Consider the following 13,944-nt stretch of genomic DNA (forward strand, 5'->3'; position numbering starts at 1 on the left):
GCAGCTTCCTAGCTACAGATCGAACTCTTTCCTTGATAGAACGAACTTGTTAGTGTGTGAAGTTGAACTGCTTCCTTTTATAGCCTTCTCAAGGGGTCAAATTCACTCCTTTAGGCCGACTTGAGGATCCCAGGGTCGCCTTGTACTTTTGGAGATTCCAGGACTTTCTAGACTCAAAAATAATTCTTTTTACAATTACAAATTGTCCGAAAGGGTGTTATAAACATGATGTTGACTCCATTGACTCAAGACAATAAATCCTAAAACCTATCAAACCCTAGAAGCACGAAGAACATGCTTTTACCTAGAAGACCATCAATAATGGGCATGAAATCCATGCTTTAATAATAATAATTTTCCTTTTTGCTTGTCTTGTTTGTTACATAGGATACATATTGAAATGAGTACAACAATTATGAAGACCGAAACTAGTTACATTTCTCAACATCTTGTGTCTCGCTTGTTTCATGTTCTTGGTTGTCTTCGATCACATTTGAAGTACTGTTCTATCTACAATTGCTTACTGTCATTGAAAGATTGAATATTGGATGAAGTGATTGCTAATTGAAGAAAAATTTGTTGTAAGTGATTGTGCTGAGCACATAACACTGGAAAATTAACAACATCGTGGAGCAATTTGGCATAAAACAGATATTGTATTTTCCATTTTCTGTAGTTTCAATGTCAATTTTCATATTTGTGGAATTTAACATTTAAGAGTTTCATTCTAAAAACTCTTCTTGTTATTAGCCTATATATACAAACAAAGGAACCAGGGTAAGGGATTTAAAATAGTTCCAGTTACTGACTACATTCCCCCCAAAAAAAGTTTCTCCATTTAATGTAAGAGAACTTGAGCTTAATTCATTTTGGCCAGCCTGCAAGGCCATTGATTACTCCCAAATATAAATTCTAGAAGATATAATTTTGTAAGTCAAAATTCATCATTATTCAAACTGGCGAAAAAGAAGCTCAGGAAGCAATTAAGATACTCACTCCTGGTATATCTGCAACATACTGCCTAGGATTAACCTGCCGCACTGCGAGCTGACAATCCTGCCAAGATAAACCAACTTTAAATGTTACTAATCAAGGTTTTACATAAAACATTCAGGTCCTTTAACATTATTAAACTTCAAGATGTGTCCTTTCTACAATAAAAACCGGATCTTAAAGCAAACAGAGGAAAGAGCAACAATAAACCAAAGCTCAACCAACTTATATATTGAAACACATGCCTATGGCCTCAGAAACATCAATCCTGATGGAAATTTAACAGTCGTCTCACTCTAAAGAAATGTCACAAACACACCTTAGTAGTTTAAGTAACAATTACGAACAAAAAAAACAATCAATAGGCGCTATTTTGAAAAATGATTCTTTAAATTTTCAATAAAATATTAACAGCATAGATTATTTTACCAGGAATTCTATTCCAAGAGAAATCACATATCATGTCTGGAATGTTGGGGAGTGTTCAAGACTAATTGCCTCGAAAGAAAAGATATGCTAAAAGCATATCTACAGGAGGAATTCAAAGTTGAAGTATGGGAGAATGATAAAAGAGTAAAAAATATTTATTTAAATTTTAAATCATTCTAAACACAAATGCAGACACAAGCTTTGGGCATACCTTAAAGCCAGAGTTCCCTGACAAGAAAAAGAGTGATAGTACAGCCCAGCACAAGCTTCCCTTGACTTTAAGTTAATTTGGAAGATGGAAACAATCAAAAGTTGGAATGAAAAGCTACGTTAAATACATAACTACTGGACAGGTGGGACTTCAATAACCCTTCATATTAAAATGTACATCTTACAACCATCTTATAGAAATATTCAAGAAAACTTTCAATGTAAATACATGCAGCATGACTGCAATCAGAAGGCAGTAAAATTTCTTCAATAAGAAAATACACTCAAGGTGAAAAAAATGAAAGAGAGCAATATTCTAGATAAGTGTGTGATTCTTCGTAATCTTTGAAGTTTGAACCCAAATTGCACTTACACTGAAACATCTGATGTCATGAAAATATCAGTTTTCAAAATTTTAGGAAATGCAGAAACAATGCATCATATATATGTGGGGGGGCATTGAAATTACTTGCAAAGTATAGATATGCCAACATAAATATTATATCAAGCAAATTCCAACCGAGACTTTTTCTTACATAGACCTTGATAACCAAAGATACCAGCTCTCTCATGGATGGAGCTCACAAAGACAGAATGGAATCTTTGACCAATATTTTTCGAAGTTGACCGTTAAAGCCCCAATCCTCAAATAACATACCTCATGTTTTTATTATTTCTACATTATAATGCACAAGCAGTCTGAAGTTTGAACGGCTAGTTCAGGCCACAGTCTGCTTGTGGATCATGTATTTCTTCTTCAATTTCTTCTATATTGAAACAGCTTGTTAATAAATTGTCAAATCTGGACCTGTAAGGAGCTGTTAGCACCCAAAATTGATTTCTCCCAAATCCTATTTGGGTGTAATGTCCCTTCCTCAATATTTTGCTAAAGCGAAAACCCAATTTTGTTAATTTTTCCATTTTGGGGCTGTTGACCACTACCGGTCAACCGCCCATAGCAGTACACCTCCTTTTCTTTGCAAAAAGGGTAGCGCTTGATCGACATGTCCGTGCCATTCTACAGTCATCGACAGCTTGATCAATTTATGTTGTAAACCCAGTCTGCATGTATAAATTGTAAATAATCTCAGTAGATATGAGTCATGTCTGTAAATTGCCTAGGTGGACCTAATTTTCTAGGTGATAATCTACGTCCCGGAAGGTTTTTCGTCTCACCGATCCATGATCGGCAGAGTTTTCCTTCAGCCTAACCCCAAAGCCGGGATGGATTTTGTCACTAGAATCTTAGGAGAATCCTAGTGTGTTAATCTGCTAGATTATAGTTGTGTCACAGAACTGGGTGGTTTATGAGGGTCTATGTCAAATGGGTTTTCCCCCCCTTGGGATGTAAAGTTGTAAAAAGTCATGATGTAAAGTGTCTTGAGGGATAACAAATGTTTTAATCCCCTCATAAGTCCTAAGTCCTAGGTCCTAGGTAATTTTCCCAAAAGCTAAGTTCAAGGATCCATTTAAAATAAATTAAAAAATAAAAATAACAAAATATAAAATATAAAAAATAATATAATAAAGTAAAAAACCTAAAAATAATAAAATAATAATATTTTGAGTAAATAAATGCAGAATTTCAATTTTTAATACATTAAAAATTCGACGGATGAGATCAAGAAATATCTTGATCTTCATCGACGGTCGAGATCATTTTGACATGGATCACTTGAACTAGCTGTTGGAATCTTTTCCTTTAAATAGGGTGCTAGGGGTCATTTGAGATCATTCGATCTTGGAGTCTTGTGCTGAAGAAGCTCTCTTGTAAACTTTTCTGGTGCTAATAAAGAAAGACTTTGGGGTTCAAATCTTGTTGGTGTTACTCTCTGGAAATGCTGTGAGCTATTTTATTTTCTGCATATTTTAATTTTCAGCCATTAATAGCAGCTTATTATAGAGTATTGTTGAGCACAGGTATCTTGTTCACTTGCTAGGGTTTGAATGGTATTAGGGTTTTTGAAGAAATGGCAGGTATCTCCATTGCTTTTTGAAATCTAGTATTATTTTTTCTCTCTTTGTTGATGGTTGAAGTGAGCTGTGCAGGAAAACCTTGTTGAAAAAGATCAGCAGGCGTTTGGGGAAGTTCTCGGCTAAACCAGCCAGCTCCCGCAGGCATTTTCTTGCAGAGCCCAGCTAGTTTGGATCCTGGGTTAATCACTTAATCTATTTTTCTGATTTTGCATGAGAGATTTTCTGAGGTTTTTCATAATGAATCTGGAAATTTTTAAACCACTGATTATCATTGGTAAATGTGGCTGTTAAAGAGTCAAAAGCTGTAAATTGTTTAGCTGATCTAAGGGTTTAAATTTCATTTTATACTCAGATTTTATTAGGGTTTTTTCCTTTCTTCTGCAGGTTACAGGTGCCGAGAAATTTCCGGGGTTTCATCAATTGAATCTGAGCAAGCCTGAAATCAGCGGCAGAATACCTTTCCCTTGCCCTCCTCATGTGCTGCCCATGTTATCTCCAAACCTCATACCATAAATCTCCTGCATATTGATTTCCAGACTGCTGCATCTCCATTTACCTGCATGTTGCTTCCTCATCCGCATAGCCTTCTTCTCCTTTTCTGCTACCATTCGAGCTCCTTCAACGCCAGCCACCTTCGTTTTCTCTCCTCACGCAACCAAGCTTCATTCACTCAGTCAGCCGTCGAATAATTTGTAAAGCAAAACGCATATAAGGGCCAGATCTTTCTGTCATTAAGAGTTGCTGAAAGCTGCAAGCGTAGGTCCATCCGCCGCTGCTCATCTGCAAAAAAGGAATTTGCTGCCGTAAATTTTTATCGTTTGTCTGAGGAGTAAGCAAGAGGTCTGTATACGCAGGCCAGCGTTTGCGGCTATGGTCAGTTTGCATCTAGTTGTTCCATTCCTGATTTCCTGAGTGCATTCTTCAGTTCGAAACTTTATAGCATTTCAGGTGAACGCAGTGAGGTATATTTGCATTTTAAGTTCTGATGCAGGTAAGTTATTACGCAACAAGTGTATCGTGATTGCCTTCCTGTGCCCGTCACACCTGTAAACAGTCATATTTATCAAGCAATACGAGCCAGGTAAATTCTACAGCCATTATACGAGTTTGCCTGCGTCTAAATCCGTGGCTCTGTCATCCTCTGCGTCTCCATCATATCTCCAAATCGCAGCTACGCCCTTCTCACCTGCAAACGCTCAAACTTCCTCTTCGCCCGCCCTCACATTCCGCCGTCTGAACGTTTTCCTCTCTGCGTGCACGGGCTAGCATTCATTTTCTTTTTTGTAGGTTACGTGGTTTTACTTTCATTTAGTTTAGTTCTTTGTCACTTAGGTTTAATTTTTAGAGCGATTCATTTTATTTAAATTTTAAAGGGAAAAATCATAAATCTTAGGTTTCGATTTTTTTTATTTTCCTTAGTCTTAGATTAGCTCTTAGCTTTGTTTCAGTTTAAATTTAAAAATTAAAATTTTCAAAAATCAAACTTTTTGTTTTAAGTTAGATTTTATTTGATAAATTTTTCATTTTAAATTTAGGATTTTAAAATCATAAAAAAAAAATTTCCTTTTATTTTAGATTAGATTTTGTAATTGCAAGCTTTGATTTAAGTTTTAATTTAGATTTTGATTTAGTTTTAGATTTAATGTCATTTAGATTATTTTTTTAGATTTTTCTTTTTAGGTTCATTTAGCTCTAGTTTTTGTTTTAAATTTAAAAACAAATAATAAAAATAAAAATAAAAATGTTTCTTTTAGTTTAGTTTTTTTTTTTTTTTGATTTAGTCTTTAAAAAACATAAAAAATATTTTGGAAATATTTTGCCAGATTCAGTCTTGGCTCAGGGATTTTATCACATTTTATCCTTTCTGCTAAGGCTAAAATTTTTGATGTGGAATGAATGTTTATCATTTTATGCGAGTCTGCACATGAATGATCATTTTGAAGATTAGCTGCATGAATATGATATCTGGTTAATGTTCATAATTGCGTGGTTGTTTAAAGCAATTCATCTTTCGAAATTTTTAATCGTTGGATATCGTTATTGAGCTTTAATCATTATAAGAACATTGTGGTTTTACTGGATATCTTGCATCGTTCAAGTTGTTTGATGGTAAATGATTGCTGTACATGGTTTACATCTCTGCAACATCTAGTAAATAACTGTTTAAACATCAAGCCCACAAGGCACTGGTCCATTAAATTAATAAAATCTATTTAGTGTTGGTTTCCTTTCGTGTCTCCCAACCCGACTGGTTCACAGTTGGTTTTCATCATCTCATAGGGTCTACCCCCCTTAGCCGCGGGAGACAGGCTTAAACGGAGGGATCCGGGATCAGAGTGACAGCCCCCGGTCTGAGCGTTGTCGTGACAATCTATGCGACAACATTTTTTGGCGCTGTTGCCGGGGATAGAGTTTTTTTGTCCTTGGTGCTTTCTTTTCTAGCTTTTTCATGTTTCACTTCTTGTTCAAGTGGCGACTCCACTTCATATATTATCTTCAAGAGTGTATACTAGAAGACATCCAAGCAATCTGTGCAATCCTACTCCTGATCCTGAAAAGGTCCTCAGGGTACGATTACACAAACTCTCTTCTCGTACACTTCTTGTTAACCTTGGACAAGAAGCCCTCTCTGATATTCATTTGCTTTTTAAAGGTCAACTTAGGCACAGCATGATGGATATGTATGCCCCTTGTTATTTTTCTGACATTCCAGGATATCCCAACAATATTTCATCTATTGGGATCGATAAATTGCCTAACTTTCAAGGAAACAATGCGATTAGTGCTAACTCTCATTTGCGAGATTTTAGCATATGGATGGCTAAGTACGCAAGATCTGCTGATTTTGATCATGAGGATGTCAGAATGACTCTTTTCATCTTAACTCTAGGAGGCGATGCTTATGATTGGTTTGCAGAAAAACCTCAGAATTCATTTAACTCCTTACAGTCGGTCATTAATGCATTTAAAGAAAAATATGGAGATAAGAAAGAAGGAAGACACCTCGTAAAAGCTCTTAGCCTAATAAAAAAGAGAGAGGATGAAACTGTTGAAGAATTTAATAAAAGGTTTAATGGTATTGTTAGAGAATTACCTCAAGACTATAAACCTACAGATAAAACTCTCCAAGATTTTTACATTGATGCCTTTAGTCCTGAGCCATCTTATGAATTAAGGCGTGCTAAACTTAATGATTATAGAGATTGCCAAGCCTTAGCTATAGAGCTTGAAAAGGACAAGGCCGCATCTGGGAAGTCTGAGATCCCAGGTTTCGATAGGGCTGCTACAAAACTAAAGGAACCTAAAGGAAAAGCAGTTCAAGAACCCGAAAATGAGCTTGTTCTCAAATTGCTTCAAAAAATTGAAACTATGGAAATTAATCATAATAAGGAGATAACCACTTTGCAGAATAGGTTGATCCAAATGGAAAGATCGCAAACGCAGAGTTTTCAACCTCGAAACAATAATAATAGAAATAACAATTAGCAAAGGAAGGGTCAATCTAGTGAGCAGAGACCTCCTAATCCGCTAACTAATTTGGTTGATAATGCTCCTCCTTACTGTCGGGCTTGTGATGCTCTTCATGAAGAGGCCACTTGTCCCATCGTTAGAAGAATTTTAGATAATGGAATGTTTGGAACGGGTGATCAAATAAATGTAGTAGGCAGCAAGTTTCCTTTGTTTATGAATGATTGGATAGAGGTCAAGGAAAATAGTCGTGATGTTGTGAATCCTTCATCAGCTTTTAGTATAAATAACCTTGAAAATGAAGATGATATTTTGGCTAAGTTATATGGTGAAAAACCCTCTCCCGAGAAAATCTTGGAAATTGCTAGAGATAAGGGTTTGACCTATCAGAGAAGGGATAAAGATCAAAGCGGGAATCAAATTCCCCTTCGAACTTTTAACCCTGGTGTAAACTCTGGAATAGATGTCGATTTGGGAAGTTGGTATAACAATGCAAAAATCTGGGTTCCTGTCTCCGAGATTGCTAAAATCCCTTCCCAAAGAGATAAGTTACTAAAAGCGATTCAAGGTCCTCAAGTCAACACTTCTCAACAGAAGACTCGGGAAGTTGACTATCATGATGCTCCCATATATCTGCAAAGCTTAGATGCTAATAACAAAGATCACCAGCCTTTCTTTATCACCTTATTAGTTAATGGGTATAAATTGAATAATTGCATGTTAGATTCTGGTGCATCCGCTTGTGTAATGACTAAAAGGGTCATGGAACAGCTTAACTTAAGAGTTTCTAGACCCTATTATAACATATGCGCCATGGATTCTAAGAAAATCGAAATGCATGGTTTAATCAAAGATTTGCAAGTTCACCTTTCAGTTTACCCAGACATCATGGTTGTCATGGATATTGTTGCTGTGGATGTGTTTGATGTGTAATGACCCTTCCAAACCTTATATTAAAAAAAAAAAAAAAAAAAACTGATTTGATAAATTTCATATTAAACATAAATGTGAATTAAACTTTGTTATAAATATAAAATTTAAAACTTATAAATATATATATAATATTAAATTTCATTAAATTAAAGTTTATAATAAACAAAAGCTATAAAATATCAAACTTATGAAAAAGGTAACGCAAGAGCCAACATGAAAGATAAGTAACGTATAGAAGATCAGAGAGAAAGGTATCCGAGAGTAAATTGCATGCAGAGGCGTGTCGGGAGGAGGAAGAGCGGTGGCCGTAGGCAGGAGGGCGGCCACCGCCAAGCCTACAATTATAAAACCACTGATCTGAGCCAATCACGGGGGAGCAAGGCAGAGGGGAAAATCAGCAGAGAAGGGAGGACAAACCAGAGAAAATCAATTGACTAAGGGAAGAGCTTTAGGTATCTGAGGTTCGGGGCACGGGGGACAGTGAGCTTCTGTGGGAAGCTTACTGGATTGAGCAGCCAGGCTTTGCTCAGTCTAGGCTGGGTGGAATTGGTTTCCCGGTAATTGGTATCAGAAGCAACCACAACACCATCAACATCACCAGAGCAACACCAGAGCAAGCAGCAGTTCAGGTAGGTGTCCAAATTCTTTTACTGTATTCCGGTTCAGTTTTGTTCTTACTGTATTTAGTTCTGGTTATTTCCGAATTTCAGTTTATGGTCGTTATACATGGTATCAGAGCGCGTGTTCAAACCCTTCGGGACCTCCCAGGCCCTACGCTCTTGTACACTTTGTGATTTAATTCTGCTGTGATTTAATTCGTTCTTGGACCAGCAATCTTTACGAGCGCTGTGTGTTACCACAAAACCCTAGACGCGTGAGTCTCTACGGCGTTTTACAGTGATTCCGGACGCTTCGCGCGGAGAAGAAAAGCATGGACAAACTGCGGGAGTTGTAAATTTACCAGCCAAATCCTCGTAATTCCTCATAAAAAAGGAACAAAACGAATGCCCAAAACAGATCTTTACACCAGTGGAATCCCTGTAATTCCGCCTAATCAAAAAAAAATCCCCAAAACCGATCCCTGTGATATTGTGTTGTTGTCGAGCAACGTTTCTAAAGGAAAAGATAGGTACTGTTGTTTTGTTTGTTTGCTTTCACAGATTTCGTGGTAGAACTGGAGATTCAAGTCCCTGCCACCGCTGCCTGATGCATATTAATTAATAATTTTTGTTATATACATGGATATACCTACCTACGGGCCACTTCCGAGAGCCCGATACTATAAATGTTTCCGATTATGACTGGACTGTGATCTGCGGTGGGTTGTCTTTGTACATATGACGGGATTCTGTATAAAACCATATACTGGAGGTTAATAATAGACATGAACCCAGAAAATTCAGCTTATTTTATATTTAGCGGATGATTATTAATTCAAAAGAATAACCTTCCCGACTTCCGACCGGCCATGGCGTTCACGCTTCATTGGGTAAGGCAGGATCTTGCTTAGGTTGTATTCCCAAAACCCGTAATTGTTGGCACACATCAATCATATCGCTTTCACGTGAGAAAACCTGTCTTCCACGTTGATTTGCAGAACATTCTTCCAATGTCTCAAACGCTCAGTCAAATCTGAGAGCGTAGCTGGAAATGTCGACGTACTGGCCGGATCAAGATCTCGCTCCAAGTCCCGTTTGTACTCATTCACAAACTTAACATTTTCGTTCATACCGCCTGATGGAAAGAAATCCCTACACAACTTCGAGAGCTCATCCTTAAGAGATTTGGGAACCTCTGTTGTTGTCACGATAGGATACTTGTAACATTGGTGCTTGTGCAGACAAGGACCTGAATTTTGTTGTTGGAAAAAAGTTCCTCAACCAAAGTCCTGTCACGATCATTTAGACCAGCATGATGCAGACCAATTCCAAATTGCAGTGTATGTCTTAAGTTTGTATCTGTAACCTGGGATATTAGCATTTCTATTGTTTCTTCAGGGATATTAAGAAACTGTCTTGGTTTGTCATCAGCAGCAGCAAACTGAATGAGATCAAGAGCTGTAAGCCGTGTTTGACGACGGGATGAAACAAAAATAAGCACTGGCTTCGAAGGTGAATGGGTGGTTATAGCAGCATATGATGGCTTATTCATACTATTCATCCGGGGGCAGTAGAATTTTCCAGGGTATCCCTGAATGTGAACTTCAAGAGGTACTGGCCTTACACTCGGCTTGAAGTTGAAAAGACCAACTTCATCAATACCCAGCCATTCAGCCAAATCATGAGCATTGGCTAAAGCAGTTGACAAACCAACGAAGCGGATGGGACGTGCTGTTTGTGAAGAAATAAATCTCATCCGAAAAACAATAACCTGATCAGTGGTATCAGTTGGCATTCCGGTCAAGTGTGCAAGCTCAGTTTCATTTGGACTTAGAATAGTAATGCACTTGAGGAGATCATCTGGAATAGGGCCCTCCATGCCTCCAACATCCAAAATTACAGGAACATTTGCACTTTTTGCAATCATGTCCAAGAAGTTAGAACCAGTTCCAGCCAAAAACTTTAATAGTTATTTTCCATTTGGTTTAGATCTAAACCAAATATGCCAACTGGAACTCGGGTGCTCTATCAGACATTAATCGATTGCATTTGAGATGGTTACTGCAGTGGAAGAGCAAGACCCCCCCATAAAAACTTAATTGACAAGCAAACTCCAAAATGCAGTTAGAAGGATGCGGACACTGCATAAATAAGCATGCACAACCACATTTTTATCATAAATAGTGAGTTTCACATAATATAACTTTGATAAGGATATTTTATAGTCCTATAATCCCCAAGGTTGTCAAAGTCCATTGATGGCCGTGTGGGTATGTGTATGGGGATGCCAATTTTAAAATCCAGGTTAGTAGGTGTCCCAAGTGTGTCATATGTATGTATGTATATCAAATATGTGACAAAATTAAAATCAAGAGTCACAATCAAAACTAGTAAAATCTAAAACACAAAAATCATATGATAACAGAAATTATTGTTAAAACCAGAAATATTTCATCAAGAAACAAGATCAAATATCTAAATTTCATTAGCATAGGTACCGTTATTCATTTTCTGGAAATATTCTCCCTTAAGGCAGAAAATCTCTGCCCGGTGCTGACTTGGAAAATTTTCCAGATTGGTACTATTAATTAAATTGATCCCAGTTCTTAATTCCCCTCTCATTTCTAAATAAGTTTTTGCTTGTTCTCTTATTTTCACAAATCTTTCGTGCTTGAACTCCCGTTGTGAAATAGCCAGCATTTTGTTCAGCTCAGTTACACACACATCATAAAGACCTTGCTTGCGGGCCAAACGAGCAAGCTTGTTAATGCTCCTTGCCTTGTCACCATATCCAAGTTGAGGAATCTGGGTGTTTTGTATTTGAAAAATCTTTAAATGAATTCATTACAGTATTATACATGTGATTCCTCCGCTGAAGCAAATCATTCCAGACAGAGAAATTATCCCAATCGTTAGGAGTCTATAACCATACTTCTGCATTATTCATATTAGGATCGAATACCCTGCATTAGGACAAGGAGGTCGCGAGACCACCCTCCTTGACCTCGGTACCAGTAAGATCCGCCTAGCGGATAAAAATAGCAAAACTATACCCGTTTACAAATGTGAAGTTGCAAAAGAAAATTATGTGTTAAATTCGGTTGTCTACCTCAAATTTTTATAGAAATTTTATTATGTGTTCAGGGACCATTACAATGGTAAGGACGTATGAGCGACGACGACGTGACCAGGCAGCATCACCACCATTAATGCCGCCACCGTCGCCATCATCATCCCCATCACAATCGTCACCACCTAGACCGTTATCAACATCAAACGCCCCAGCGCCAGAGTTGACTGTGATAATGAACTCTTTGGAAGCCTTATTGGAGACATTAAAGGAATCAACTAAGGCTAAAACCAAAGAGGAATTTCAGCATGTAGCCACCAGTTCAGCAGAACCAAATAATTATGAGCCCAGAAGACCGAAAGAAGACATTTCCAGGGAGCTTCAGAAAATTAGACTCCCAGAATTCTCAGGAGGTCGAGCAGGTGAGCGCGCTGAAGCGTGGTTAGAAGGAATGAACCGGTGCTTTAGGTTAAGAAAATATTCTTCTTCTGCAAAAACAAAAATTGTCGTATTTCAATTAAAGGAAAGCGCCTTGATTTGGTGGGGAAATCTGGAGAAGCAGTTACACCTTACATCGGATAATGTCCCTTGGGAACTATTTGAGGAAAGGTTCCACGCAAAGTATTTACCTCCATACTTTCAACAACAGCAAGCCAGAGCCTTTCATACATTAATTCAGGGAAGTAAAACGGTGGAAGAGTACGAGATAAGGTTTATGGAGCTGGTAAAATACATTCACTACTTAGACTCTGATGAACGTCAAGTTGAACGCTTCATATTTGGGTTAAATCCTCGCATCAGAGCCTTGGTAAGCATGTGGAAACCATCATCAGTAGCCGAGGCAGTCGAATGTGGTCGTTATGCAGAAGAACATCTTGGAATCAAAAAAGATATGGGGCCAACAGGGCCTATCCAACCAGGATTTCCAGGAAAGACACCCCGAAACTTCTTCAGAGAAGGTGGCTCGAGGTCACCTTACGGTAACAGGTTTACCCCAAGAAATGTGGGGACAAGAGCTTCCATGGCAGTAAACACTATAGCCGCGGAATCATCAAACACCAGTCCGTGGACATCTCGAGGGACTGCCACTAGAGGAAGAAATTCGAGAGGAATCAACATGAGAGGACGAAACTCGTTCTCTAGAAATTCACGTCCCGATTCAAGAGGGTCAACGCAGCTTAATTGTTGGGGATGTGGGGGACCGCATTTTCAACGTGACTGCCCAGAAGCTTCACTGAATATATTGCATAGGACTGGAAAGGGACCGATATCAAACAATCCAGGTAATCATAGAATTCACGCAGTAGTCGGCAACGACCAAGCAGCACATCAATCCACGGTAGTGGAATCTTCAGGTATTATCAATGGTATAAAACTCAAAATCTTATTTGACATTGGTGCCACAGATAGTTTCATTTCATCATATGCATTAAACAAATGTGGGCTGGCAGCTCGTAGACAAAATGATTTCCACCAAGTGGAACTGGCCTCAGGAGAACTCCAAACCGTGGGCTTGAGTGTGGATCAATGCAAAATTGACCTAGGGGTCTGTGCGACTAAACTGAAAGTTTATGTCACAGCCTTAGGAACGTATGATCTTATCATAGGTATGGACTGGCTAGAAGCTCACCAAGCTTGGGTAGACTGTTATGGGAAAAGGATTCTAGGCATAAATGATGAAGGAGAAGTAATCCAAATCCAAGGAATCAGGAGGGAAGTTTCCTTACGCTACATTTCAGCAACGCAGATGAAGCGTTGTTTAAGGAAAGGTTGTCAGGCTTATGCAATTCAAGAAGTAAGCCATGGAAAAGGGCCATCCTTAGAACAATATCCGGTGTTAGCCGAATTCCCAGATATATTTCCAAAAGAACTACCTGGATTACCCCCGGTAAGAGAATTGGATCTCACTATTGAATTAAAACTAGGTAGCCAACCAATCTCTAAAACGCCTTATAGCATGACAGCTCCAGAACTTCAGGAATTGCAAATTCAATTAAAGGAACTACTGAATATAGGGCATATTCGGCCTAGTTCATCACCTTGGGGCGCTCCTGTAATTTTTGTGAAGAAGAAAGATGGATCTTTAAGATTATGCATAGATTATCGAGACTTGAATCGAGCTACAGTAAAGAATCAATACCCTATGCCTCGAATCGATGATCTTTTCGATCAAATGAAAGGAGCTGCTGTCTTTTCAAAAATTGATCTTCGCTCAGGATACCATCAGCTAAGGATTTCTGAAAATGATATTTCTAAGACTGCATT

At 38.1% G+C, this 13,944-nt stretch overlaps 1 protein-coding gene across 4 annotated transcripts in view; it reads right to left on the reverse strand.

Moving 5' to 3' along the window:
- LOC149229693 (ATP phosphoribosyltransferase 1, chloroplastic-like) overlaps positions 1-13,944 on the reverse strand; it is a 293,966-nt gene that overhangs the window by 178,676 nt on the left and 101,346 nt on the right. For 3 of the 4 annotated variants that reach the window (XM_089375890.1, XM_089375891.1, XM_089375893.1), the window contains exon 2: positions 997-1,056. The exons of the other annotated variant lie outside the window; for it this stretch is intronic. In XM_089375890.1, coding sequence (XP_089232016.1) covers positions 997-1,056 — 60 coding nt within the window. The remainder of the gene's footprint in view (positions 1-996; positions 1,057-13,944) is intronic. 4 annotated transcript variants of the gene reach the window in all.

Source organism: Pinus tabuliformis, chromosome J, assembly GCF_031772625.1.
Source record: "Pinus tabuliformis cultivar Carrire ecotype Pingquan chromosome J, CPIR1, whole genome shotgun sequence".
Lineage (NCBI taxonomy): Eukaryota > Viridiplantae > Streptophyta > Pinopsida > Pinales > Pinaceae > Pinus > Pinus tabuliformis.